We start from the raw sequence: 26,727 nt of genomic DNA, 5'->3' as shown, positions 1-26,727 counted from the left end.
TGGATTATAAACAGAAATGTATTTCTCACAGTTCTGGAGACTGGGAAGTCCAAGATCAAGTCACCGGCAGATTCCATGTCTGGAGAGAGCCTGCCTCCTAGTTCACAGATGGCTGTCTTATGTGTCCTCACGGGGTGGAAGGACAAGGGAGTTCTCTGGGACCTCTGTTAAAGGCACTAATCTCATTCATGGAGACTCCACCCTCATGGCCTCATCACCTCCCAAGTACCGTAAAATACCATGCAAATACCATCACATTGGGGATTAGGTTCCAACGTGGATTTTGAGGCGACTCAAACATTCAGTCAATAGCATCATCTTTAGAGTTAATGACAGTACCTACCTAACGGAGTTGGAGTGAGGACTTAATGTGTTCATCCAATCCACAAGTCAAAAATCCACTTCCAAACCTGTCCCCATCCCTTCCCATGATGGTCTTCCCCGCCTCAGTGAACAGCACTACCAGTACTCAGTCCGGCAGCCGGAAAATGGGGAATTCTTGATTCCTCTCTCCCCTTTGTGCTTCATTCAGTTCATCAACAGATCCTGTTGGGTTGTATCGAAATACACCTGGGTTCTGCCTGGCTTCCTTATCCTGCCCAGCTGGTGCAGCCACCATCCTCACTCTTGCTGACCTCACCAGTAGCCTACTCTCTGCCCTTCTCCTTCTGTAATCCATCCTCCCTGCCACTGGACAACTCTTCTTAATGTATAAATAGGACCATTAGCTATAAACTGCTCTTATAATAAAATCAAATTCCTTCACCCTGTCCTACAAGGCCCCTGCCCACCTTTTCTGACTCATTTCCTATCGCTGTCCTCCTTGCCAATTATGATTTGGGAATCTGATCTTTCAGTTTATTGAACGTCTCAAGTTTCCCCACTTCAGTCCTTGGCAATATACTGTTCCCTGCACTCGTCACGTGACTGGCTGCTTCTCATCCTTCAAATGTAAGCTTACGTGTTACTACCTTAGAGAGGCCTTCCGTGACCACCTCACTTAAAATAGGTTCCCTCTGTCCCAGACACTTGCTTCCCTCCTTCCTCCCTAGCATTTATGACACTTTAAAATTACTTTTGCTTGACTTTCTGCCCAGTTAGAAATAACTCAAGGGCAGAGACTGTATTTGCTTCATTCACCACTTTATTCCCAGAACCTAGCACATAGTTGGTGCCCAGTACATATTTGTTGAATGAATAAATGACCAACCAAAAACGTAGAGGAAAGATTTGTGACATACCTAAGAAAGGATTAATATCCACAATATGCAAAGAGCTCCTTCAAATCAATAAGAAAAAGACAACAGCCCAATTAGAAAAAAATGGGTTGAGGACATAAACAGACAATTGACAGAAAAAGAAATCTAAATATGTTGAATGCAATCAGTATGTCAGGTTATTCATGAAAAGTATTTCTGAGCTTCACAACAACCCTGCAAAAGAGTATAGATATAAAGAAATGGGCTTAGTGGGGTTAAATAACTTGCCCAAGGGCAAACAGCTTGTAGTGATGGGACCTAGATTTGAGTCCAGCTATGTCTGTCACTAAAGCCAGCCCTTCCCTCTGAATCTTGCTGTTGAGTCTCACCCAGGCTCAATTTCCTTCCAAGAAAAAGAATCGAGAGATCCTAAAAATAAAGAAGAAAAACGAATAATCCAATAGAAATAGGCAAGAGATCTGAATAGTTCTTAGAAAAAAGAAATACAAATGGCACTTAAAGATAAGAAATTCTTAGTCTTGCCCATATTAAGAGAAATGCAAATTAGATTACCTCAAGACACCACTCCTCACTTATCAGATAGCCAAAAACACAAAAACTCGACAATCTAATTTATTAACAAGACTCTGAGGACAAGAATACTTTCACGTGTTCCCAGGGGGAATGCAAAAATGTGTAAGTCCAATTCAGGGAAATTTGGCAGTATCTTGCAAAATTACAGATGCATTTTTCTCTTGACCTAGCAACTCGCTACTAGGAATCCAACCCAAAGATACAATGGCAGGATGTAAGCCCGAGGCTGTTCCTCACAGCGTGCTGCAGGATGGACAAGACCGGAATAACTCAGCTGTCGGTCAGTAGGGGACTGGTTGAGTAAACGATGGTTCATCTAGTGATGGACAACTCTGCAGGTGAATGAAAAATACTGAAGTGCTCTACTCTGTTCTGGAGTGATCTCCAGGACATGTTATGAAGCAAAGAAAGGAAGGTTAGAACCATGTACATAATAAAAGAGACCTAGCAGAAGAGGCACAAGGGGGCTTTGGTCTGTTTGTTGACCTGGGTGGTGGTTATGTGGGTTGTTCCCTTTGAGATTAACTCCTAAAGTGGCACACTTTTGTGCAATTTTTTTTTTAAGGATTGGCATCTGGGCTAACAACTGTTGCCAATCTTTTCTTTTTTTTTTTTTCTGCTTTATCTCCCCAAACGCCCCCTGTACATAGTTGTATATCTTAGTTGCAGGTCCATCTAGTTGCGGGATGCAGGACGCCGCCTCAGCGTGGCGTGCCCAGGATCCGAACCCTGGGCCGCCACAGCAGAGCATGTGAACTTAACCACTCGGCCACGGAGCCGGCCCCTTGTGCGTTTTTTTGTAAGCAGGTTTTACTTTCAAAAAGAATTTTAAAAAAATAAATTATACTCCCTGAAGATTCTTAGCCAAAAAAATGAATGTTTGTATGTGTGTGTGAGAGAGAGAACAACCAAACTAGGGGAACTTGTTTGGACTCTGAATTGATCAAGCAGCAATTTTTAAAAATCCCATTTTTAGGCCATTGAGGAAATAGGAATATGCATGTGTCACTAGATTAGATAAAGGACTTCTTGTTAATTTTAAGTGTGATAATGTAAGAAAATGTCTTCTCTTTCTTTTTTGTTTTTTTAAAGATTGGCACCTGGGCTAACAACTGTTGCCAATCTTTTTTTTTTTTTCTGCTTTATTTCCCAACCCCCCCGTACACAGTTGTATATCTTAGTTGCAGGTCCTTCTAGTTGTGGGATGTGGGACGCTGCCTCAAGGTGGCCTGACGAGCGGTGCCATGTCCGTGCCCAGGATCCGAACCCTGGGCCGCCACAGCAGAGCGCGCGAACTTAACCACTCGGCCACAGAGCCAGCCCCTGTCTTCTCTTTCTTAAGAGATGCATACTTAAGCATATGAAGATGAAATGGCATAATATTGAGATTTGCTTTAAAATTAGCAGAAAAAAAAGGTGGGGTAATATACAAGGCTGACAAAGTGTTGATAGTTGTTGAAGCTGGGTGATGAGTAAATGGGAAATTCTTGTATTCTCTACTTTTGTGTAGGATTTAAAATTTTGTTATCAAATTTTTTCTTTTTTGAGGAAGATTAGCCCTGAGCTAACTGCTGCCAATCCTCCTCTTTTTGCTGAGGAAGACTGGCCCTGAGGTAACATCCATGCCCACCTTCCTCTACTTTATATGTGGGATGCCGACCACAGCATGGCTTGCCAAGCGATGCCATGTCCACACCCAGGATCCGAACTGGCGAACCCTGGGCCACCAAGGAGCAGAACGTGCAGACTTACCCGCTGCGCCACCGGGCGGGCCCCTCAATTTTTTTTTTTTTTGATTAATTGAGTCGTGAAGGTCTCAGTCATAACAGCCTCCGAAGAGTTCAGCACACTTGGTCCTAATTTGGGTTTTCACTGAAGGGTGTATGTAACACTGGCCCTCATGACTCCGCTGTGGACATTCCTTCATTCATTCCATAAATGGCTTTGAGCACCGACTACATGTTAAATTTGAGATATCTTGTGTTAAGCTGAAAATTGCTCCAGAAAGACCAATCACATGATTAGAGGGTTGGAACTTTCAGCACCACCTCCCCACACCTCTGGGAAGCGGAGGTGGACTGGCGATGGAGTTAATCATCAATTGGTCAATCATTTAATCAATCATACCTGTGTGATGAAACCTCCATAAAAATCCTAAACAACTGGGTTGGGAGAGCTGGGTTGGTGAACACATCGAGGTGCTCAGAAGGTGGCAGGCCCGGAGAAGGCATGGAAGCTCCATACCGCTTTCTCCATACCTTGCCCTATGCGTCTCCTCCATTTGGCTGTTACTGAGTTGTATCCTTTTTCCTGAGTCTTGTGAGATGTTCTAGAAAATTATTGACCAGAGGAGAGGGGCGTAGGCTCTCCCGATTTACAGCCAGTCGGTCAGAAGTGTGGGTGGCCTGGACTTGCCACTGGAGTCTGAAGTGGGGGCAGTCTTGTGGGACTGAGCCCTTAACTTGGGGGGGTCTGCGCTAACTCTGGGTAGTGTCCAAATTGAGCTAAATTGTAGGACACCAGTTGGAGCCCGCAGAGAACTGGAGAATTGCTTGGTGTGGAAAACTCATATATTTGGTATCAAAAGTGCAGGGTGTGAGTACAGAGACAATTTTCCTTTACAGCATGTGAGGTGGCAGGCAGCAGTTAATTTCTTGTGATTGTTTCTATCTTTTCATTCAAGTGGGAAGCAAGGTCATTAGCTAGGAGTGAGAAAGGAGGAGAATGTTCTGAGGTTTGATGAGAGAGGGGTAAGTGTAAAATAACCCTCCAGGAAAACAAGTCCAGCCACTTTAGAAAATAGTGTGTCAGTTTCTTAAGATGATGAACATACTCTTACCATATGACTCAGTCATTTGACTCCTAGGACTCTTCTCAAGAAAAATGAAAGCACGTGTCCACAAAAATATTTGTACATGAGTGTTCATAGCAGCATTATTCACAATAAACAAAAACTAGAAACAAATCGAATGTCCATCAATAGATGAATGGATAAATGAAATGTGGTATAGCCATACAATGGAATCCTCAGCAATAGAAAGGAATGAATGGAGCCAGCCCTGATGGCCTCATGGTTAAATTTCAGCGTGTTCCACTTCAGCAGTCCAGGTTTGGTTCCCAAGTGTGGAACCACATCTCTTGTCTGTCAGTAGCCATGCTATGCTGGAGGCTCACACAGAAGAACTAAAAGAATTTACAACTGTACACAACTATGTACTGGGGCTTTGAAGGGGAAAAAGGAGGAAGATTGGCAACAGATGTTAGCTTAGGGTGAATCTTCCCCTGCAAAAAAATTTTTTTTTAATTTTTATAAAGGAATGAATGACTGATACATGCGACAACACAGAACATGATGCTAAGTGACAAAAGCCAGACTCAGAAGACTACACATTGTATGATTCCGTTTGTGTGAAATGAGATGATGGAAGTGTTCTGAAACTAGATTGTGATGATGGTTGCACAACTGTATCAATTTACTAGAATTCATTGAACTGCACACTTAAAATAAGTGGATTTTATGGTATGTAAATTATGCCTTAACAAATCATTTAAAAATTAACGCATTACTAATACTACTAATAGGAAAAAAAAATAAAATGGGAGAATGAATGGATTCCGGACAAGTGATAGGATGGCTGGGCAGCACTGGGGGGCCACTGGGTTTGCAGTCGTGAATCCAAAGTGAGACCAGCGAGAGTGGGTGTGTGTTTTTCTCCATCCACATTCAGCTGCCAGGATGCAGGGGCAGAGGAGCTGGACAGTGGACTCAGTTGGGTGAAAAAGGCAGTTAGAAAAGAGCACATAGTGTGAGGGTGTGAGCAAGGGAGTGGTGATCATGCTGGCTGGGGACTCAGGCTGGGCGGCGGGAGTGACGTGGTCACGAGGGGGTGAGGGGCAGGGAAAAGGTGGTCAGCTAAACGACTTGTTGGAGCTGAAAGATCATTGGAACAATAGCTTTAGAGGGGGTGAGCTAGAGAGACAGGAGGTGATGGGCAGACAGCGAGACGCATAGACCTGAGATTCTGCAGGGTGTCAGCTTAAAAAGCCAATTTGCCTATTATCTTACCCTCAAAATGAGTTTATTCGGGAATAGCCAAAAGAATTGCAACTTACTACCTGCAGGCTATGGGGAATCACGGGCAAACTGGGAAAACAAAGCAGGAAAACTTGCTTTTATAGAGAAAAAGGGGTAGTAGGGAGGGGCTGTTCTAAATGAAAGTCCATTGGGGGAAAGTAACAGTTCAGGGCGGCAGTGGCTTCTCATTGGCTGAGTTACAGGGCTTCCCATTGGCTGGGCTGTTGCCAGGCAGGGAGAGAAATCTTCCCTCCGTGGTAAAGCAGTTGCACTTCCTGCGGGAGGTGCAAGCTGAGTCTTTTCCTGTTTGGAGTAATTGAGGATGTACCACAGGGCAGGAGAGTGCTCCCTTAAAGGCCTTCCCGACTCCAGTTTCGTTGAGGTTTCCTTTATTAATTTCCACAAGGGGCTGCAGTTTGGGGGCTGTCACCGTCTGGGGACGAGTCTTTCTCCCCCACCAGGCTGGAACAATCACCATTGTGTCCTCAGTACAAAGTCTAGGTGTGACCGTGGGAAGGAAGAGTTGGGTGGAGGACAAGATCACTAGAGAGAGAAAGTCAAGGCATCGAGAGGCCCAAATGGTCCCAGGATCATCTACCTGAATTTGGAGCTCACCAAGAATTATGATCCGGGCAGCTTGAGTGACGGTGAGCCTGGAGCCAAAATGACAAAGGGAGCTGCAGCGATGTGGGAGTTGACAGAGCTGGCAACGAGAACAGGAGCAGGTGCTGTAGTGTAAGCTTCAAAGTTAGGGGCGTAGGGAGGAGGCAGAGAGAAAGGTTTGGAAGTGGCAATGAAGAGCAAGGAGGATCTTCTCCCATCTACAGGCTGAGCAGGCCTGAAGGCTAAGGAGGAGAAAACAGCCCCTTCTTGGAAGGGCTGCATGGAAAGGCATGTCTTCCAGGAGAGGTAGGTTGTGGTTAGAGCAGGAAGGTTCAGAAGGAGCTGAGGATATGGGGGGTATCAGGAAAAGACCTCAGTGGCTCCTGCTCCCAGCCCTGACCATTCTGCCAGTACCTCCCCCATTCTGGCCCTCACCACCCTGGGTTGGCAGTATCTGAGGCTGGTCTGTCTCCCCCCACTGGACTGGCAGCTCAGGGGGGCAGGGCCTGGGACTCCTTCAGTCACCACCGTGTCGCCAGCACAAGACCAGCCAGCACCCACTAACTGCTCACTGGTAGTGCCAATTTCAGGTCTGCAGAGCAAGTTGCCAGGTGAAAAACCTCAGAGCCAGGAGATGGTGCCAGGATTCCAGAAAATAGGACTGGCAACCCTAAATCTGCTGTGTACTCTGTTGTTGTCCTTTAGAAAAAAAAAAATGTTTAATTGGAAGGCAAACAGAAAAATCCGTAAGAAGTAGGTAACATTATCCTGAATCAGAGCCATTTGAAGTGTTACGCAACTCCTGGAAATCCAGAATAGACTCAGCGGATTTCCCATCTTGACATTTCAACAAATTTTCGGGAATGTTTCTGTGCAGCAGGAATATCCTGCAGAGAGAATACAAAACAGCATGGGTTCATTCATTCATTCAACAAACCTTTACAGAGCACCTACTCTGTGCTAGGTACTGAGTGATACTGCAATGCATGGAACAGACCAGTGGATTCTCCTGGAGGTTTTTAGTAATTTCTCATAGTAGCACTTGTTTTGTTTATGGAATGAACACAGGGATGAATATTAATTTATAAAATTACAAAGCACAAAATTCTCAGTACTTACGCAGAATCTGCTCACTCCTTGCCTCCTTTAGCTCTTTGCTCAAGAGTCACTTGATGCATTCCTTGACCACCCTGTGAGAAATGTCACCCGCCCACACACACGCAATGGTCCCTATCTCCTTTCCCTGCTATTTTTTCCAAAGCAGTTATTGCCTTCTAACAGCTTGTTTGGTATCTGTTTCCCCCATTAAAAGATGAGTTCATAAGAGTGCGGACTTTTATGTCTTGTTCACTGCTGCACTCCCAGCGCCTAGCACAGTGCCTGCTACATACAAGGCGCACAATAAATGCTTTTCGAATGTATGAATGGAGGCCAGAGTCGGTCGGTCCCTCTTCTTGGGGGGTGTAAATGGATCAGGGAAGGCTTTTAGGTGTAGAGGGGACCTTAGAGTTAACAAGGAATAGAGAAGAGGGGCAGAGGGCACGGCCCGTGCGAAGGCCGGGGGACGATCCCCGTTACTGGGGCACTCGAAACGGTGATGGGAAAGCTGGAAGGAGTCCCCGCCCACAGCGCACGCGCGGGAATCCGGGCGGGGCTGGGCTCAGAGGGGCGGGGCTGCGTGCTTGCGTCACGTGCCGTACGTCGCCGCGCGCGTGCGCTCTTTTCCACGTGCGGAATCCCCGGACTCGTGGAGTGCCGGACGCCGCAGACGCCAGAGTCGCGCAGCTCCGCTCTCGCCATGAGGCCAGGTGCGCGCCGGGGTTGGGGTCGGGGGTCGGAGACTGGGCCCCGGCGGGAACTGGGGTGCCAGACCGGAGTCGGAGGGGCGGGGCTCTGGGCTGGGGTGGGGGTTCTGAGCCCGGATCCGGTCTCGGGCGGGAAGGGGGTCCTGGTTCCGGTCTCGGGCGAGAAGGGTGTCTCGGTTCCGCCCTATGATGGATGCTGAGCCCCGGGTTCGGGTTCCTGGTCTGGCGGTGTGTGACTGGCTTCGGAGGTCACGGCCGTGACTCGAGGGTCTTGGGCCTGGGGTTGGGGTGTCCTGACCTGGGGTTCATCTCACCGAGGCCGTCGTTAGGGGTCTTGTATGTTGGGCCGGGGTCAGGAGTCGGGGGTACTGACCCAGAGTCTGGATTTAGGCATCTGGGGTCTTGGCTCTCGGGGCGTGGGTTTGGGGGCTGTGTCTTGGTTTGGAAGCGGAGAGTCCCTGATCTTGGGTCCGGGACCCGGGTCTGAGAGGCCCCCCGATTTCCTCCCGTATCGCCGCCGCTCCCACCGTCCCCTTAGCCCCCAGCCTAGCTTTGCAGAGATAGCCGGAGTGGATGAGGACTCCCCGCTTGATGGCTGGTGGCCGTGTCTGGCCCGCTTTCCCGCTTTCTGCTCTTCCGAGGGGGCGGGTCCCTGAGGATGGAGTAGAGATCGAGGGCCTAGTGATTCTCGACTCCGCGGTGAGATGAAACTTCACAGGCCCAGGATAAGATTAGCCTGGGGTGGGGGGAGGGAGGGAGTCACAGGGCATGAGTGGTTTTATTCTTTCGATTTTCCCCGAGATTCTGATGAACTCAGCCCCGCTCCCTCGTGGTGGAATGATGAGAGCCCTGGCTTTGACAGCAGAAGGTCTCAGTGCAAAGTGTCAGTCCTGGCTCTGCTTCTTAACCTACTGTATGACCTTGGGCCCATGGCTTTATCTCTCTGAGCCTCAGTTTTCTCATCAATAAAATGGCGCCCAGTTATAATTCAGTGAGATCATGTTAAGAAAAAACAGCACATAGTGGTCATCATTTTACAATATGTAAGTATATCAAATCAACAGGTTGTACGCCTTAAACTTACACAATGTTGTATGTCCATTATATCTCAGTAAAGCTGCAAAAAAATAGCGCAGTGCTTGACATAATAGTATTGGCTAAAATTATCTTTATATTCTCAAGGGGAACAAAATGCTGGTGTCTCAGGGCTTCTTAAATCAGGCTGCACCCCTCCCCACAACTTGCTCCACTGGGGTTGGGGAAATGTCTACTGAGACTAAAAGGGTCTGTTTCCTGGTACAGGTTTTCTTTTTTCTCAGCGTGTGGAGAGATGGGGTCATGGGGTGGAGAATGGCGATGGGTGTGTGTGTGAATCCACGCCCCCTCCCGAACTCCCTTTCTCTTCCGTGTTCGGGGATCTACTGAGGAAGTGGGGTGGGAGGTGCCAGGCTGTGTCTCTGGGACTGAGACCCTGGCATGCCTGCGGGCACCCTGTGGTCTGATTCCCCCAGACATGGAGGGTACACCTTCCTCCCAACCCTTCCCCTGCTGCGCTAGGATATAAAGTTGCAAAAGGTGTCAGGAGTCAGCTCTTCAAGAAGGACTGGTGGCTTGAGAGAGGAAGCCTTTGGGAGATTATGAGCTGGGACGTGATGTCATTCAGACTTGATTGACACTTTAAAAGGATCCTTCCTGCTTCTGTGTGTAAAAGACTCGAGGGGAGCAACAGTGGAAGCGGGCAGCGCCCTGGGAAGTTGGGTGCTGTAATCTACTTGGAGATGATGTGGGTGGTCGCAGTGCACCTGGCTGACATCGTCACAATTTGGGAGTATATTTTGAAGACAGAGCCAGCAGTTTGTATGTGGGTGTGAGCGAGAGGAGTCAAGGACAACTACGGGTTTTGGCGTAACTGGAAGGAGAGAGTTGCTGTTTTTGAGATGGAACAGGCAGTGGGAGGAGAGCAGCTTTAAACCAGGGCATCTGTGGGCCCTCCACCCAACACTTCTAGAAAAGTGTACGTAAACGTGTTTTTCTGAGGAGTGGGTACTCCTAGTACATTTTTCTAAGAGCCCCAGGACCTGAAGCGGATGAAGCTGTGCCTGGAGTATTGGACTGGACGTTTACCGTTGTGTCCCTGTCCCCCTGCCATGCCCACACTTCCAGGGCTCTGTTCCTCCGGCCTGGGTTGAGAGCCTCTTAGGCTCGTGGTTTCTCCCCAAGTAGGAGGGAGGGGCGACTGTTACCCTGAGTTTGAATGATAATGTCGAACTGTGTGCCGGGCAGTGTAGTAAGTGAAGCGCCTTGTGTGTATGAAGTCACTTAATCGTGACAACTCTGTGAGGTGGGCACCGTGTTACCTCCGTATCTTCCTCTTTCAGGTAAAGTTGTCACGACTCCCAGGGACCTTCCCTGCTCCCTAGGGTCGTGAATGGCGTGGCCACCTCCCCTATGGGCTCCAAGAGCTGCTCGAGAGGAAGGACCTGGGCTCTCGTCACCTTCCGATCACCCGCTTTCTGAATGAACAGAGAGGCTGCTTTCTCCACGAGCAGAGCCCAGGGGTTTAAGGGTCATCAGCGGACATCTCATGGACTCGTTACTGAGCCCATACTCGGTGTCAGGTGTTGTGCAGGATGCTGGGGATGCAGTGGTGACCAAAACAGTTCAACATCCCTGTCCCTTTGGAGCTTGATTCTAGCGGGGGAGGTAGGCAGTGACAATATGAAAAATGCATGGATGGCTGTTGACAGGAAGAAAAGAAAGGCGATGCAGCCGGAGGAGGCCCTGCTGAGGAAGAAACATTGAATCAGAGACCTGAGTGCAGGGAAGGAGGGGCGGGCCTAGCAGATGTCCACGGGAGCCAGCCAGGGGGAGCAGCAGATGTTCAAGGTTTAGAAGCCGGAGAGCGTGGTTGTTCTTGGGGAGGAAGAGCCTGGGGCCCGAGGTCAGAAGTCAGCGGAAGCTGGAGCCTTGTGATGGCAGACTACATGGTAGAATAACTGGAGGAACTTGGAGAAGCCCCAGGCCCACCCGAGACAATTAAATCGGAATCTCTCGGTTGTCTGGATTAGCAAAGGGGAGAGCCGCCGATTTAGGGCTTTGGAACCCAGAGAAAGGAATCTTGAGTTGATTGTGAATGTGATGGAAAACCAGGGAAGGGCTTCGGGCAGGGGTGCTGAGATCGGATTTGCTGCTTTAAGAAGCTCCGTCCCCAGTTGCTCTGGACGGCAGGCTGTGCAGAGGAGCCGGTCGCGGGAAACAGCTCTTGGTTACATGGAGGAGCTTGAAACTGTTCATTTTTACCGATTACACTGGGACTAGCGATTAGTTCTCCCGTTCTTTCCTGAACGCCGTTAAGAGGCATGAAACTTTCACAGAGTGCATATAATGCACCTTTAGAAAAACTGCAGCCTGTTTGCTGCTGAGTAGGTTACAGCAAGTGAGATCATTTTCAACATCACTAATCTGCACACTAACTTGCTTTGTAACTCCCGTGATCTTTCTGAACCGTGCTGCAGAGCTGTTGAAGCCCACACAGAAAGTCAAATATTGAAGCTCTTAGCCCCAGGAGAATTCCGTCTGCTTCCAGCATTGTTTGGTGCTCAGGGCAGTGAACAGTGTCTCCTCTCTCCTGAAGTGATGAGAATAAAGTCTCTCTGAATCTCTTGTTTTCCTTAAACTTTCCATCTTGTTGACAAGCCCTAAACTGCTTAAGAACTGTTGTCCATCTGTGAGGGGCAGTTCGGGGTGTTTTCTTGTTTTCCCCCTGAGCTGGAAGATCAGTTAGAAGGAAAGAGGTCTTGCCAGACTCCCCTCTCTTTGGGGAGTGGGCGCTTTTCTTCCAGGCACGAGGTCAGGAGTGGGAGGGCACGCGGATGTTTCCAGAGTCTGGGGGACCCTCCTGCCATGCTGCACGCACACATGCACTGTTCACTCTTCTCCAGACTAATCAGTATTGAAAATAGAATGACTTCCGTGACTCTGCTCTCCAAGGAAAGCAGGATACTGACAGTAACTTTCATCTACCTGTATGCTCCTCCCCTGTCGTAAGCCCGTCATTCCTCCCTCCCAACCCCCGAGGTCCTGAGTTTCACCGTTATCATTCCCTTGCCTCTATTTGGGGGGAGTGTGGCGTGGTTTTCTCGGACTTGCCTTTTCAGTGAACGTCACGATTCTGAGATTTATCTCTTGTGACTGTTGATCTTTCCCACTGTTGACTAGGAGTCTTCCCCATAGCGTTTGTCCGTCCTGCCGGTGGACATTCAGGCGAGCCCTGAGTTCTCGTGCCAGTGGACACGTCTGCTGCTGCACACGTTTCTCGAGTTTCTCCCCCGAACGGAATGACGAGGTGTACGAGTAACTTTTCCAGCTTCGTTGCCCTGATTCCTGTTTCTGTTTCCCCCACAGGTTTCAGCCCCCGTGGGGGTGGCTTCGGTGGCCGAGGGGGCTTTGGTGACCGCGGCGGTCGTGGCGGAGGCCGAGGAGGCTTTGGCGGGGGCCGAGGTCGAGGCGGAGGCTTTAGGGGCCGTGGCCGAGGAGGAGGAGGAGGAGGTGGAAGAGGTACTGAATGGGGTTGGGGCAATGGGATGGACGAGGCCTGGGCAGGGGGAGCCGGGAGGGAAGAGATGTGGGGTCTCCCTCTCTCACTGCATCTCTGCCTGGTAGGTGGAGGGTTCCATCCTGGGGGCAACCGGGGTCGTGGCCGGGGAGGAAAAAGAGGAAACCAGTCGGGGAAGAATGTGATGGTGGAACCTCATCGGCATGAGGGTGAGTGAGGAAGGCGGGGGACCCACTGAGGGGAGGGGTGGGGTGGGGCGAGGTGGGGTGGGCTGTGGCCAGAGTCTTCACCCCTGCACTGGTCCCCTCACTCAGGAGTCTTCATCTGTCGAGGAAAGGAGGATGCACTAGTCACCAAGAATCTGGTCCCTGGAGAATCAGTTTATGGAGAGAAGAGAGTCTCGATTTCGGTGAGACTGGCACCCCGTCCAAGCCACAGGGCCCCAGCTGATGGCGTAACCCACAGTCTGCTCTCTCTGCCCCCAGCATGTGTCCCACACATGACAGTCAGGGGACCTCTCCATACATAAGTCAGATTGTGCGCTCCCCTCCCCAGCGCCTTCAGGTTAAAGTCCCAAGTCCTCAGTGTGGCCTGGAAGGCCCTGCGGGTTCTGCTCCCCTCCCCACTCCCTGGCCTTGTCTTTCTCCCGAGGCCACCGTGTGCCACCCTGTCTGTGGAAAGCAGCCCTCACCACCACACTCCGCCCTCTTAGCCTGCATCGTTTTCCTTAGGACCGGGCACCCTTGTGCCTCGGGGCCTTTCTGCACCTGGCATGTGCTTCCCCCGGTGACTTGAGTGGCCCCTCCCCTCCTTCAGGTCTGCTCCAGGTCTGCCTCCGGCTTGCTCTTTTCTCCTCGCGCCTGTCGCTGGCTCCTGTGCTGGCCGTGTCACGCAGTTCCGTGTGCACTTACTGCTTGAGGGCAGAGACTTTGCCCTGTGCGCTGCGTGTCCCCAGTGCCTAGCGTAGGGCCTGGCACGGATGTGCCAGCACAGCAGCTGCCTGGTGAAAAGGGCATGGGTCTTGCCATTACCTGGTATGATCTTGTCTCTGTTCACTGTCTGTCACGGCCCCTTCTCCCCAAGTTACTCACCTACGTGAGAGGGCAGGCACTGCATCCATTGTGGTCACTGCTATATACCCACGTTCATTTCTTGTTCAATGATTGAGTGCCCGGTCCCTTTTGAGGGCCCGAGGATTAAGGGCGATGGGGTCTTGCAGAAGAGCCCTGCCCTGACTTCCATCCCTATCTCTCTGGGCCCAGGAGGGAGATGACAAAATCGAGTACCGTGCCTGGAACCCCTTCCGCTCCAAGCTGGCGGCAGCGATCCTGGGCGGCGTGGACCAGATCCACATCAAGCCAGGGGCCAAGGTGCTCTACCTCGGGGCTGCCTCGGGCACCACAGTCTCGCACGTCTCTGACATCGTCGGCCCAGTGAGTGGACGGGGAGGGGTCGGGGTGGGGGTGAGTATGGGCGGGTGGCGAGGTGGCAGGGAGGGAAAGGCCCTGGCTGCTTCCCTGCGCTGCGTGGCTTGGAGCCAGGCCCTTCCCTCTGAGTGAAAGGAGCAGCTTGAACCACGTGGTCTCCGAAGCCTGATTCAGCTCACTCCTGAGTTCTTGGCCTGGAGGGAAGGGGCGTGGGCATCGAGGTGACTAGTGTTAGCGGGGCCCAGCGCTGAGAGGCTAGATCTCACACTGTTTGATTTGGTCGCCCTCTTTGAGTGACTTCCCATCACTGGGCCTCAGTGTGTTCCTCTGTAAAATGGACATAACGATAGTGGTTAAACGGTGGGATTTTGATTTGGGGATTGGAAGAGATGCCGTGTGCAGTGTGTATGGCCCCAAAGTAGATGCTCCGTACATGAGGACTGGTGTCATTGTCGTTGTTATTTGACTTCTTTTAGGACGGTCTGGTCTACGCAGTTGAGTTCTCCCACCGCTCCGGCCGTGACCTCATTAACTTGGCCAAGAAGAGGACCAACATCATTCCTGTCATTGAAGATGCTCGGCACCCGCACAAATACCGCATGCTCATCGGTGAGGGGTCTAGGGGTGGCCCAGGTAGGGTAGGACAGGCTGCTCCGGGCTCCCTGGAAGAGGCCGCGGGAGCCCTGACTCGGATGGCCCTGGAGTGGATGAGCCTGCAGTGTGGAGAAGGGTAGGGGGAGCCAGGTGAGGTGGAGGTGATAGCCCCACTTCCCACTTCAGGGTCTTGGGGGTCTCGCGCCCTCAGAGGGCCAGCCTCCTTTCCTCCGGTCTCCTGCCCCTCTCCCTAGGCCCCCTGTACTTCCTGCCTCCCTCCAAAACGTGGTCCTTTTTACACTGGCTTAAGTGTGAAAGCCTCCTTCAGTGGTCCCCCTCATCACCTGGGGAGCTCATACCCAGAAAGCAGAGCCTGAGGCCCAGAGGGGCCCAGGTGAATATTAATGACTTTTAAAAATTCAAAAGCATAATGTAAAAATGGAACGCCTTATAATCCACCCCCAGAGGGGACTGATACGAACCATTTGCTGTCTGCTTTTCCCAGTTTTGAAAAGTCCGTTTTCATTACATTGTCTTTTCATTTTTTTAAGTTGTTATTTTTTTTAATCACAGTCTTAAAAATGTTACTTTGCATTCCGCCGGTTTTTCTGTGAGTTTTTTCATGCCCTCATCCCGTATCCTTTGTCCTGCAACTTGTTTGCATTTGACAAACCTGCAGACGCTCTTGCCTCTAAGTGCTCACCTTTACTTGCCTTTTTGATGATGTGTCTGTCTCCCCCCCCAGACCCGGGAGCATCTCGAGGGCAGGGTCCGGGTCTGACTCGTCTCTGTGTTCCCCACGCCCAGCCCAGGGCTGGCCACAGAGTAGGTGGCAAACATGGTTTACAAGAGGAGTGGATGGATGGTGTGACTGTGGGTTTTAGACCCATCTTGGGGGCACCGTGGAGGGAGGGGGATCAGCGGGGGGAAGTGAGACTGGAGGCAGGGAGACTGCCAGAAACCTGCTGGTGAAGGCGCACAGGCCCCATGGGAGGAGCTGGGAAGATGCAGTGGATGTGGGTTCCAACTGCCGCTTTTTCCTCCCCAGCGATGGTGGATGTGATCTTTGCCGACGTGGCCCAGCCAGACCAGACCCGGATCGTAGCCCTGAATGCCCACACCTTCCTACGTAACGGCGGCCACTTCGTCATTTCCATTAAGGTGCGGGGTCCACGATGGGGTGCTGGTATCTTCTCTCTCTGTGACTGCCAAGCAGCCAGTCAAAACAAGGGGGCCTCCATCCCCCACAATCCAGGCAGTCTGTTCCAGGCCTCTACCCCTCCCCAGCTCCCTACAAGCCACCTCTGCCCCAAATCAAATAGCGCGTGATGAAAAATGTCTGCAAAACTGAAAAGCTGCAGATTTTAAAATGCAGTAGAATGCAGTGGCCAAGGGAATGATCGCAAAGTCTGGCCAGCTAATGTCGCACGCCAGCTTGAATTAAGTGACTTTGAGTAAGACAAGCTATGTTGCCTGTTTCTTTACTTGTCAAACAGAAATATTAGTCCTATCTCTTTTAGTGTTGATAAATTTAATCCTATATATTGACTAAATTTATCAATATATAGGGGGGCCGGCCCTGTGGCAGAGTGGTTAAGTTCACATGCTCTGCTTTGGTGGCCCAGGGTTCACTGGTTCAGATCCCCGGCATGGACCTATGCACCATTTATCAAGTCGTATTGTGGCAGGTGTCCCACTTATAAAGTAGAGGAAGATGGGCACAGATAGTAGCTCAGGGCCAATCTTCCCCAGCAAAAAAGAAAAAAGGATTGGTGGCAGAGATGTTAGCTCAGGGCTAATCTTCCTCAAAAAAAAAAAAAAAAGAATTTATCAATATATAGGAAGTGTTTTAAGCAGAGCCTGGTGTCAAATAAATCCTGGATAAACGTTAGGTGCATTTTAAAACCGTTTTATCTTGAAATACAGAGGCCTCTGCTGTGTATCCTTCACCCGGATTCTCAGCGTGTGTTAGCCTTTTGCTACATTTGTTCTGGTATTCTCAGCTGCATTGTTACGCTTGTTTAAGAGGAAGTAGAAGAAAACCCTCTGGGTGTACAGTTTAAACACTGGCTTTCACGTAAACAGGGCTCTGTTGAAGCTTCCTATTCGAAATCCAAACCAAACCGAAAACTCCTCTAAGGAAGTCTCTCCCTACATTTCCAAAGCCTGAGTTTCACTGAGTTGCCAATAAAAACAAATACGTCTGGTTTAAAGAGCACAAAAAAGGGGAAGCGGCCCGAAGGCTCGCTGCAGACTTGAGATCCCCTGTCCTCCGCAGGCCAACTGCATCGACTCCACCGCCTCGGCCGAGGCCGTGTTTGCCTCGGAGGTGAAGAAGATGCAGCAGGAGAACATGAAGCCGCAGGAGCAGCTGACGCTGGAGCCCTACGAGAGAGACCACGCCGTGGTCGTGGGCGTGTACAGGTGAGCAGGGGCCGGGAGGCGCCCGCCCGGAGCCGCACGGGTCCTGTTAGCGTTGCCCCAAAGTGGGGAGAGACTCTGATCCCCTCGTCTCCTTCCTCTCGCAGGCCACCCCCAAAGGTGAAGAACTGAAGCCCGGCGCCGCCTGGACTGCGAAATTGTGTTGCTACTGTTCCGCGTGTGTTTTTCTATTAAAAGACTCCTCCGTCGCACTGTCTGCCGCTGATTGCTTGGCGACCGCTAGAGACATGGCGCATGCGCCTTTGGTCCACTTTCGCGTTGGTGGGGAGGATTTGTTCCTCCGGTCACACGGCGCATGCTCCTTTCTTAGCTGACACTTGCGCAGCCGCAACCCGGATTTCGGCGCTTGGGCGGGGTTGGTAGCTCGCTGCGCATGTCCACCGGTAAGCTCCGCTGTGCGCAGGCGCGGAGTGTTGCCCTGGGTCACGTGAGAGGGACAGATCGGGGGGAGCGGGGGCGGAGCCCGGGGCGGGGGGGCCGGTTTGTTGTGGTCGCCATTTTGCTGGTTGCATTACTGGGTAATCGGGGCCCTGGCTCGCCGCGTCCGCCGGATACCTTCAGCCCGTGGGCAGGTCTGAGCTCGGGCTCCCCGAGCAGTTTGAGTCCCCTTGCCCGCGCCCTCAGGTAACGACGCGGCTGCGGGCGGGGCGGCACGCGCTCGCGGGGACAGGGGCAGTACGGGACCCGCCCTGCCCGCGTCGCCGCGAGACTTAGCACGAGGCCGAGGGAGGAGAGGAGGGGGGCGGCGGGCAAGTGCAGGCCGTGCCTGGCTATTCATAGTCGGATTCCTGGAAGGGGCCGAGCCCGAGGGAGCAGTCCTAGGAGGGAGGCCGGGAGGGGGGGAGCGGGGCCCCGCTCCCGCCCTTTGTTTGGGCTCGGCTCCGCTGGCCGCTTCGTCGTCGCCTAGCAACAGCTGTCCTGAGCTGTGATTGGCTGAGCTCTTGGCAGCAGCGGCCAATGGCACGGTTGTTGCCATGGCAGGTGCGGACTGCCAAACTCAGTCGGGCCCCGCCCGCCGGGGCTCCGCGGGCTGGGGCGGGCCTCTAGGGTGGGGGGCGGGACGCCGGGGTCCCCGGGGGCGGGTGGCTGCGCGGGGCGGGGCCGGCGGGGCGAGGGTTAAGCCGCCCCTCCCCCGTCCACCTGCTTTCCCCTTCCCCCGCGTGCCCCGGGCTGACCCTCGTCCCCTCCTCTCCCCGCCCCCGGCGGCGGCGGCTGCTGTTGTCACCCACCGGGCCGCCTGTCCCGCTTGCCCTCCCCGCCGCGGGGCTTGCCGGGCCGGCCGGGCCGGGACAGGCGGCCGTCTCCGCACCGCCGCCACCGCCGCCATGCTGGCCGCTCGCCCACCCCACTGGGGGCCCCACCGCGCCCCAGCCCCCCGTGGGCCCCGCGCCAGCCCTGACCCGGGTAGGGGGTGGCGGCTGGGAGAGACGGTCCTGGTGTGGGAGGGCCCCGAGGAAGAAGTGGTTTTGGGGGGGAGCTCCAAGAGAGAGGAAGGGTCGTGGAGTGGGAAGGCTTGGCACAGAAGAGGGTTGCCATGGGAGAAGGCCCATGGGGAGAGGATTTTCGTGTGGCCGATACTCTGGAGGGGAGAACTCTGTGATATTTTGGGAATTTGGCTAGGGACGCCTTCTAGGAATGGGCACAGTTGTGGATTGACCCTGGTGTAGAGAGAAGTGACTGGAGAAAGGGCTCCGGTAGGCATATTGGATGGTGGGGAGGGGAGGAGAGTCCAGTGTAGGGGAGAGAAGGCCGATTGCTCTAAACCATGGGAAGAGACGCCTCCCCTTTGCGCCCATCTGGAAGAGTGGGCCTTGAGTGGGAGGGGGACCTTGGAGTAATATGAGGAAGGTCCCTGATGTGGCTGGGGGAACTGGAATACGGTATGGGGACTCTACCTGAAGGGGTGGTCCCCGATATGGGAGGAAGTGAGATACTGAAGAGGTCTTGGCGTGATATGGGGAGAGTTCCCTGGGAGTAGTGTGCTCTGGTGGATGAGAGTGCCGTGGCGGTGGCACTCTGATATGTGAGAGGTTCTCAGATAACCTTGGTCTGGTCAGGAGGTCCTCAAGGACCCTGATGTGGTTTGGAGGGGGCCCAGAGGACTCTCATGTGGTCTGGGGGGATCCTAGAGTTCTCGGGTTTGGGGCACATACTGGGAAGGGTAGATCTTGAAGTGGAGGGACCTTACTGTGACAAGAGATGAGATTCTGGGGTTCAGGGGGGACTGCGGGAGGGCAGCATTTAGTGTGAGGGGCCCTGGGAAGGGCCAGGAGTAGACATGGGAAGAAAAGAGTGAGCCCTTCTCCCTATACCATGTGTGGTTTCTATCTTTTTCTCCTCTTCCTTCCCCCAATTCTTGGTGTCGTTCTGTCCTTTCCTGCCATGACCCACACCCCTGCCTGGCTCCCCATCGTTCCCTTCACATGTTCCCCTCTTGGTGCCACCTACTTCATTTATCTGGTAATCATTTGTTGAGGTATTCCGCTGTGTCCCTCCTCCCCTTCCCCACCCCCACCCCCCGCCGCTTCTCTCTGTCCCCTCTCTTCTTTGCCACCTGTTGCTCCATTGCACCCTTTTTATCCTCCCTCTGTACCCTGCCTTCTCTCTACTGTCCACCTCTTTCCCGCCTGGCACTGTCCCACGCATCCCCTTCTTCTCTGTTGTGCCCCCGCCTCCCGCCTGCTCTCAGGTCTCAGCGGCGGTGGCAGCCGAGGTGCAGGATGCGAGAAGGCGCCCCCCGGCCGGGCTCCCGCTCCAGGCCTCGCTCCCTTGCGGCCCTCTGAGCCCACCATGGCCGTCCCACCAGGCCATGGTCCCTTCTCTGGCTTCCCGGGGCCCCAGGAGCACACGCAGGTACGCGGTTGGCTGGCTTCTCACCTGCCTGGGGCAGGGGGAGACAGGGGATAGACGGGTCTTGGGGCCCGAAGATAATGTGGTTGCCCAGGACATCTTCTGGGGACATGCGGGGCCCTATGGGGGTGGGAGGTAACAGAGGAGTGGCTGGCAGAGGCAGGGTTTGGAGAGCCTGGGTTCAAATCCTGACCTGGTGCTAAACTGCTGTGGTTCTCCGCGCTTCAGTTTGCTGTTCTCTAAAATGGGGCCAAGGATACCTGCCTCCCAGGGTTGTGAGGAGGAAATGAGTTACCGAAATGCCTGTGCAATGCTGAGGACAGTGCCTGGCACATAGTAGACACTCAATAAATGTGCACTAAGCAAAACAAGTCCAGAGTGGAAGATCTGGAGGGCATGAGAGGGAGGAAGGCTGAGCCTGAGGGGCCTCAGAGCCAGCAGAGCCAAGGGTACAGGGTAAAGATCCTCAAGGGGGGAGATCCCTAAGGCTCTGAAATGCACAGCCTGAAGCGGGAGGGAGCGGGAGGTCCAGGCTGCTGGATCCAGATCCAAGACTTGGGTGCAAACACTCGCAAAGATGCACAGAGGAGGTGAGCGCAAGGGTTGGGAAGGCCCCCAAGATGGGGGGTCCTCAAGATGGGATACCCCAAATGGACAGTCTCAAGCCAAAGGATCGGGAGGGGCAGAGCCCAGGTTTCCTCTCTGATCTCTCCCACTGAGGTTCTGAAAGGAGTGAAGGTGTGGTGAAGGAGGAAAGGTCAGGGTTAAACAGCGCACTCCTTCAGTCGCTCAGCAGATCTCCCATGGACCCACTGTGTGCCAGGCCCTGCTCCAGGCGCTGGAGCTCCTGCAAGAACAAGATCAATCTCTGCCACTGGGGAGTGTACGTTCTAGTTGGGTTGTGAGACAGTGACCACGTAAATGTGAGCGCGATAATGATGAGCCAGCCGCCCAGAGTTCTCCCCCTTGAGGTGAGAGGCAAAGGCCGTCCTCAGTGCCCACCCACACCCCGCCCCCAGGTATTGCCTGATGTGCGGCTGCTGCCGCGGAGGCTGCCCCTGGCCTTCCGGGACGCGACCTCGGCCCCGCTGCGCAAGCTCTCCGTGGACCTCATCAAGACCTACAAGCACATCAATGAGGTGGGCAGGCGGTGGGGGACCCGGGCTGGGTGCTGAGGGGACCTGGCTGCTGGGACAGGCCACTCACCAGACCCCATCTCCCGGCCGGCCGGCTGGGCAGGTATACTACGCAAAGAAGAAGCGGCGGGCCCAGCAGGCACCGCCTCAGGACTCGAGCACCAAGAAGGAGAAGAAGGTCCTGAACCACGGCTATGACGACGACAACCACGACTACATCGTGCGCAGTGGCGAGCGCTGGCTGGAGCGCTACGAGATTGACTCACTCATTGGCAAAGGCTCCTTCGGCCAGGTGCGGGACGCCCTCCCCCACCCTGAGCCAGGGACTGGGGCCACGGGCACCCACTGACATCGACCCACACAGCCAGGGCTTCAGCAGCTTCCGGTTCTGTGCTCGGCCACTCACCCTAGCCTAGTCACTAGGTTTCCCTGTGCCTCAGTTTCCTTCTCTGTAGAACAGTGCAAATAACAGGACTCTCACATTAGATGCTATTATCTCACGTCCACTGCTTACACTAGTGCCTGGCTGTTGGTGGGCACTCAGTTTTGAATTACTGTTAGTGATACTGGGGGGTCACCTTGGCTGGGGGGAGAAGACTGGTGCCTGGCTCTGTCCCGCTCCTCCTCCTCCCCCCACTTTCTGACGTGCCCCGCTCCGGCAGGTGGTGAAAGCCTATGATCACCAGACCCAGGAGCTGGTGGCCATCAAGATCATCAAGAACAAAAAGGCCTTCCTGAACCAGGCCCAGATCGAGCTGCGGCTGCTGGAGCTGATGAACCGGCACGACACGGAGATGAAGTACTACATAGGTGAGGCCCGCGGCAGCGGACCCGCTCAGGGATGGGGCACCCCCCCATCCGGGAGGGGCTGGTGTCCCCTGACATCAGTGCGTCTCCTGCCTTTTCCGTGATTTTTGCTCTACGCACATGATGCTGCTGGTCCGAGTTTAGCGGGTGCTCACGAAGGGTCAGGCTCATTGTAAGCACTTCACACACCTCCATTAGTTGAAGCCTCGCCACGGCCCCGCGGAGGGAGGGGCATCACTGTCCACAGCTTGGAAACTAAGAAAGGGGGGCATTCAGGTGCCGTCCTTGCCTAAGGTGGCAGAGTATGTACTCGGTGGAGCATAGTCTGAGCCAGCAGTGGGCCCCAGAGCCTTTCCTCTTGACACCTGGGCCGTCGTCTTCCTCTCTCCTCCGCTTATTCCTCGTAGAAAAAGCAAGTGGATTTAAAGAGTGCATTTCTTCGAATATACATCCTTACCATAAACGGAAAACGTCTCTTTCACCACAAAAATAAACAGAACCGAGACTAACACCATGTGATCAAATTAAATGAGGAAGTGTAGAATGGTGTGAAAGAGCCTGCAGCACCAAATGGAAACTTTCTGGTTCAATCAGAAAGTTTGACGGAGACTTGAAAAGAATTAACTTTTCTTAATCAAGAAAATCAGTCAGGGGGCTGGCCTGGTGGCATAGTGGTTAAGTTCGGCATGCTCCACTCCAGCAGCCCAGGTTTGGTTCCCGGGAGCAGACCTACACCACTCGCACAGCCATACTGTGGTGGCAGCCCACATACAAAATAGCAGAGGATTGGCAGAGACGTTAGCTCAGGGCGAATTTTCCTCAGCAAAAAAATCAAAAAACCAACTTTTTCTTGGTTTGATTCAAGTTACAGACCACATAAAAACATCCTGACTAGCCCACCACAATTTGGCCAGTGCTGACAGGCAGACACACAGGCCGCTTCCAGCCTCTCCCCTTATTACTGTGTACCCCGGGCCACCACTGGCCCTCTCTGAGCCCCGGTTTCCTCTCCTCGGGCCCTTTCCGTCCCCTCCCCGCAGTGCACCTGAAGCGGCACTTCATGTTCCGGAACCACCTGTGCCTGGTGTTCGAGCTGCTCTCCTACAACCTGTACGACCTCCTACGCAACACGCACTTCCGCGGCGTGTCGCTGAACCTGACGCGGAAGCTGGCGCAGCAGCTCTGCACGGCGCTGCTCTTCCTGGCCACGCCCGAGCTCAGCATCATCCACTGCGACCTCAAGCCCGAGAACATCCTGCTCTGCAACCCCAAGCGGAGCGCCATCAAGATCGTGGACTTCGGCAGCTCCTGCCAGCTCGGCCAGCGGGTGCGGCCCTGCGCGGGGCGGGGCTAGCGGCGGGGCGGCGGGGCCCAGGGGTGGGCTAGGCTGCGATGAGACTGTCGGGTGCAGCCTCGAGTGGCTGATGCCTGAGGGATGGTGCTTGGGATGGGGTGTCGCGGGTGGCGAGGGTGGGGCCGGTGGGTGAGGCGGGGGAAGGAGAGGGCCGCAAGGAATCCTGCCCAGAGGAAAGAGAAGGGTGCAGCTGAGGCTGCCAGCTGTGGGCAGGGGGAAGCTGGGCTGGCTTTGAGCCTTGGGTGGCACTTGGCTCAGTTTTGTCCACCCCGTTCTCTTAAAGCTGGGGATGGGCGGGGAACGCTGCAGCTTCATGTCAGCTGGCATTGGATAACGCTGGTAGTGGCTTGAAGAGGGTCTGGATTGGGAGGGCGAGAAGGGCCTGGGCCTGCAGACTGCCAGCTGCTGGTGACCAAGAGGCGCCCAGGGTCAAGCCTGGGGATGGAGATCAGGGTCAGACGAGGCCAGCAGACTCCTGAGACCGATAACTAAGATGGTGGTGGTGGCTCCTGAAAAGCTGGCGCTGTTCTCAGGGTTTGGAGCCCCATCCGAGGTTGTGGAGGCAGGAGGCTCGTCCTAGCCTGGGGGTGTCCGTGGCAGCAGTAGGGGAGACCAGGACCTCTGACTCCTGCCCTCCTCCCCCAGATCTACCAGTACATCCAGAGCCGCTTCTACCGGTCGCCTGAGGTGCTCCTGGGCACACCCTATGACCTGGCCATCGACATGTGGTCCCTGGGCTGCATCCTAGTGGAGATGCACACCGGAGAGCCCCTCTTCAGTGGCTCCAATGAGGTGTGCTCTCGGGGGGGTGGGGGTGCGCCGAGGCGGTGGACGCCTGGCAGCCTGCTGAGCCTGCCCGCCCGCTCGCAGGTGGACCAGATGAGCCGGATTGTGGAGGTGCTGGGCATCCCACCAGCCCCCATGCTGGACCAGGCGCCCAAGGCTCGCAAGTACTTTGAACGGCTACCTGGGGGTGGCTGGACCCTACGAAGGACAAAGGAACTCAGGAAGGTGCGGCCCCTGCCCCACGCTGCTCCTCCCACCCCGGTGGCCCCTCACTCTCTCGCACTTGGGCCTCCCTCTCCCCCTGCTTCCTCTCCCTTGTGTCTTTCCCTTCCTTCCTCTCCCCCTTGTCTGTCCTTTCCTTCCTCCCCAGCCCACCCCCTCTCTCCTACCCACCCCACAGCTCTTCTTAGCTTTTCTCTTTCCACTTTCTCTCTTGTGCCTCTGTTTCCCCGTGTGTGTCTCCCTGCCCCTCCCGCCCACTGACGGCCACTCTCTTGCCCCCCCTCCCACCCCCTCCCTGCCAGGATTACCAGGGCCCCGGGACACGGCGGCTGCAGGAGGTGCTGGGCGTGCAGACGGGCGGGCCCGGGGGCCGGCGGGCGGGGGAGCCGGGCCACAGCCCCGCCGACTACCTCCGCTTCCAGGACCTGGTGCTGCGCATGCTGGAGTATGAGCCCGCTGCCCGCATCAGCCCGCTGGGGGCTCTGCAGCACGGCTTCTTCCGCCGCACGGCTGATGAGGCCACCAACACGGGCCCGGCAGGCAGCAGTGCCTCCACCTCGCCCGCACCCCTCGACACCTGCCCCTCCTCCAGCACCGCCAGCTCCATCTCCAGCTCTGGTGGGTGCCCAGTGCCAGGTGGGGCAGAACAGGGCGGGGGGGCAGCTCTAGTTGGCCTTGACCTGGGGGACTTGCTTTGAAACCGTATGATCTGAACTCCAAAATGAGTGAGGCAGGAGAGCTCCGACGGGCTTGGGCTCAGGCCTCTAAAACTGGTTCTGACTCTGACACCCAAAACCGAACTCTGACCCCTGATCTCAAAATTGAGCACAAACCTTCAAATGAGCACTCATCCCAAAGCCCAAACCTGGGCCTGGGCCATACCAGACTCAGCCACCCAAAAACCCAGAGGCCTCTCCTCACCTACGGCCTCTTCTCTCCTCCTCTGGCACTTCCAGGAGGCTCCAGTGGCTCCTCCAGTGACAACCGGACCTACCGCTACAGTAACCGATACTGTGGGGGCCCTGGGCCCCCCATCACTGACTGTGAGATGAACAGCCCCCAGGTACTGGGGCCTTGGGGACTGTGAAGGTGGGTGGCAGGGTGTCTAGGGCTTCAGGACCGGGGTCTCCATCACCCACTCCTTGTTCCTCTGTTCCTTTAGGTCCCAGCCTCCCAGCCGCTGCGCCCCTGGGCAGGAGGTGACGTGCCCCACAAGACGCATCAGGCCCCTGCCTCCGCCTCCTCACTGCCCGGGGCCGGGGCCCAGTTACCCCCCCAACCCCGATGCCTTGGCCGTCCCCCATCACCAACCTCACCACCACCCCCAGAGCTGATGGATGTGAGCCTGGTGGGCGGCCCTCCGGACTGCTCCCCGCCTCACCCAGCGCCTGCCCCTCAGCACCCGGCTGCCTCAGCCCTCCGGACTCGGATGACAGGAGGTCGTCCACCCCTCCCACCCCCTGATGACCCTGCCACTCTGGGGCCTCGTTTGGGCCTCCGTGGTGTACCCCAGAGCACGGCAGCCAGCTCATGACCCTGCCCCCTCCCTGGGGCCCCTCCTGAAGCCATACCCCCCCATCTGGGGGCCCTGGGCTCCCATCCTCATCTCTCCCCTTGACTGGAATTGCTGCTACCCAGCTGGGGTGGGTGAGGCCTGCACTGATTGGGGCCTGGGGCAGGGGGTCAAGGAGAGGGGTTTAGGCGCACCCTCCCCACTAAGGACTGGACCCTTAGCCCCCTTCCCCCCTTGTTTTCTATTTATTGTACCAAAGACAGTGGTGGTCCAGTGAGGGGAGACCCCCCTCACCCAAGGGCCCTAGGAGGGGGTGGGGGCAGGTAGGGGGAGATGGCCTTGCTCCTCCTTGCTGTACCCCCCAGTAAAGAGCTTTCTCACATGCCCGCCTGAGCGTTTGCAGGCCCTCGGCCCCCCTCACCTGGCCCTCAGAGGCACGGCAGGGAACGGTATTTGGGAAGGGGTGCTGGAAGAGCTTGGTCGTGTGGGACGCGTCCCTGAGGAAGTGATGGCTGTTGGTGCAGAAACGGGGCTGCGGCAGGTCTGGGGTCTGTGGAGTCCTGGACAGAGATCCTGGAGAGGACCCTAGCCCACATTTGCTTTTTCCAGGGTCAACTGAGACCCCGAAACGGTAAAGGCCCAGCTCTGGCCTGTCTCTGGGAAACATCAGGTTCTACCCTAATAAGCCAGGGCTTCCACAGAGTCTGCACAGGAGTGTCCCTTATGCCAGGCAGACATCCAGAAGGTGCTCAATGCACATAGCAG

General features: G+C 54.6%; 2 protein-coding genes across 9 annotated transcripts; both read left to right on the top strand.

The window, feature by feature from the left end:
- The first annotated feature begins 8,146 nt into the window (after window positions 1-8,146).
- Window positions 8,147-17,482, top strand: FBL (fibrillarin). Of its 2 annotated transcripts, XM_023649731.2 has the most exons (9): window positions 8,147-8,279; window positions 12,681-12,833; window positions 12,939-13,040; window positions 13,146-13,240; window positions 14,094-14,264; window positions 14,735-14,867; window positions 15,901-16,013; window positions 17,131-17,276; window positions 17,381-17,482. In XM_023649731.2, exons 1-9 carry the CDS (start codon window positions 8,270-8,272, stop codon window positions 17,403-17,405), a joined length of 948 nt encoding a protein of 315 aa, XP_023505499.1. In that variant the 5' UTR covers window positions 8,147-8,269; the 3' UTR covers window positions 17,406-17,482. The 2 variants fall into 2 exon arrangements, with proteins under 2 accessions (XP_023505499.1, XP_005596292.1); XM_005596235.4 differs by having other exon boundaries at window positions 12,681-13,040.
- A 213-nt stretch (window positions 17,483-17,695) lies between these two features.
- On the top strand, window positions 17,696-26,344 carry DYRK1B (dual specificity tyrosine phosphorylation regulated kinase 1B). Of its 7 annotated transcripts, none has more exons than XM_070224406.1 (12): window positions 17,726-17,918; window positions 19,984-20,147; window positions 21,164-21,283; window positions 21,384-21,572; window positions 21,943-22,090; window positions 23,128-23,414; window positions 24,087-24,233; window positions 24,312-24,452; window positions 24,752-24,787; window positions 24,872-25,067; window positions 25,406-25,512; window positions 25,612-26,344. In XM_070224406.1, exons 2-12 carry the CDS (start codon window positions 20,085-20,087, stop codon window positions 25,981-25,983), a joined length of 1,806 nt encoding a protein of 601 aa, XP_070080507.1. In that variant the 5' UTR covers window positions 17,726-17,918; window positions 19,984-20,084; the 3' UTR covers window positions 25,984-26,344. The 7 variants fall into 7 exon arrangements, with proteins under 7 accessions (XP_070080508.1, XP_070080507.1, XP_023505496.1 ...); XM_023649726.2 differs by lacking the exon at window positions 17,726-17,918 and adding an exon at window positions 18,418-18,698; XM_070224407.1 differs by lacking the exon at window positions 24,752-24,787 and having other exon boundaries at window positions 17,696-17,918.
- The last annotated feature ends 383 nt before the right edge of the window (window positions 26,345-26,727 follow it).

Source organism: Equus caballus, chromosome 10 (genome assembly GCF_041296265.1).
Source record: "Equus caballus isolate H_3958 breed thoroughbred chromosome 10, TB-T2T, whole genome shotgun sequence".
In the NCBI taxonomy this organism is placed as follows: domain Eukaryota; kingdom Metazoa; phylum Chordata; class Mammalia; order Perissodactyla; family Equidae; genus Equus; species Equus caballus.
This window is presented reverse-complemented; position numbering and strand designations above follow the sequence as displayed.

Bases quoted from the DNA above. Each gene is read 5' to 3' on its own strand.
- FBL (XM_005596235.4), top strand. The intron at 13,041-13,145 runs GTGAGTGAGGAA...CCCCTCACTCAG, and splicing joins GGAACCTCATCGGCATGAGG to GAGTCTTCATCTGTCGAGGA. The intron at 14,868-15,900 runs GTGAGGGGTCTA...TTTCCTCCCCAG, and splicing joins CAAATACCGCATGCTCATCG to CGATGGTGGATGTGATCTTT.
- DYRK1B (XM_023649725.2), top strand. From the start codon at position 18,620: ATGCTGGCCGCTCGCCCACCCCACTGGGGGCCCCACCGCGCCCCAGCC. The intron at 18,699-19,983 runs GTAGGGGGTGGC...GCCTGCTCTCAG, and splicing joins CCGCGCCAGCCCTGACCCGG to GTCTCAGCGGCGGTGGCAGC. The intron at 25,068-25,405 runs GTGGGTGCCCAG...TGGCACTTCCAG, and splicing joins CAGCTCCATCTCCAGCTCTG to GAGGCTCCAGTGGCTCCTCC.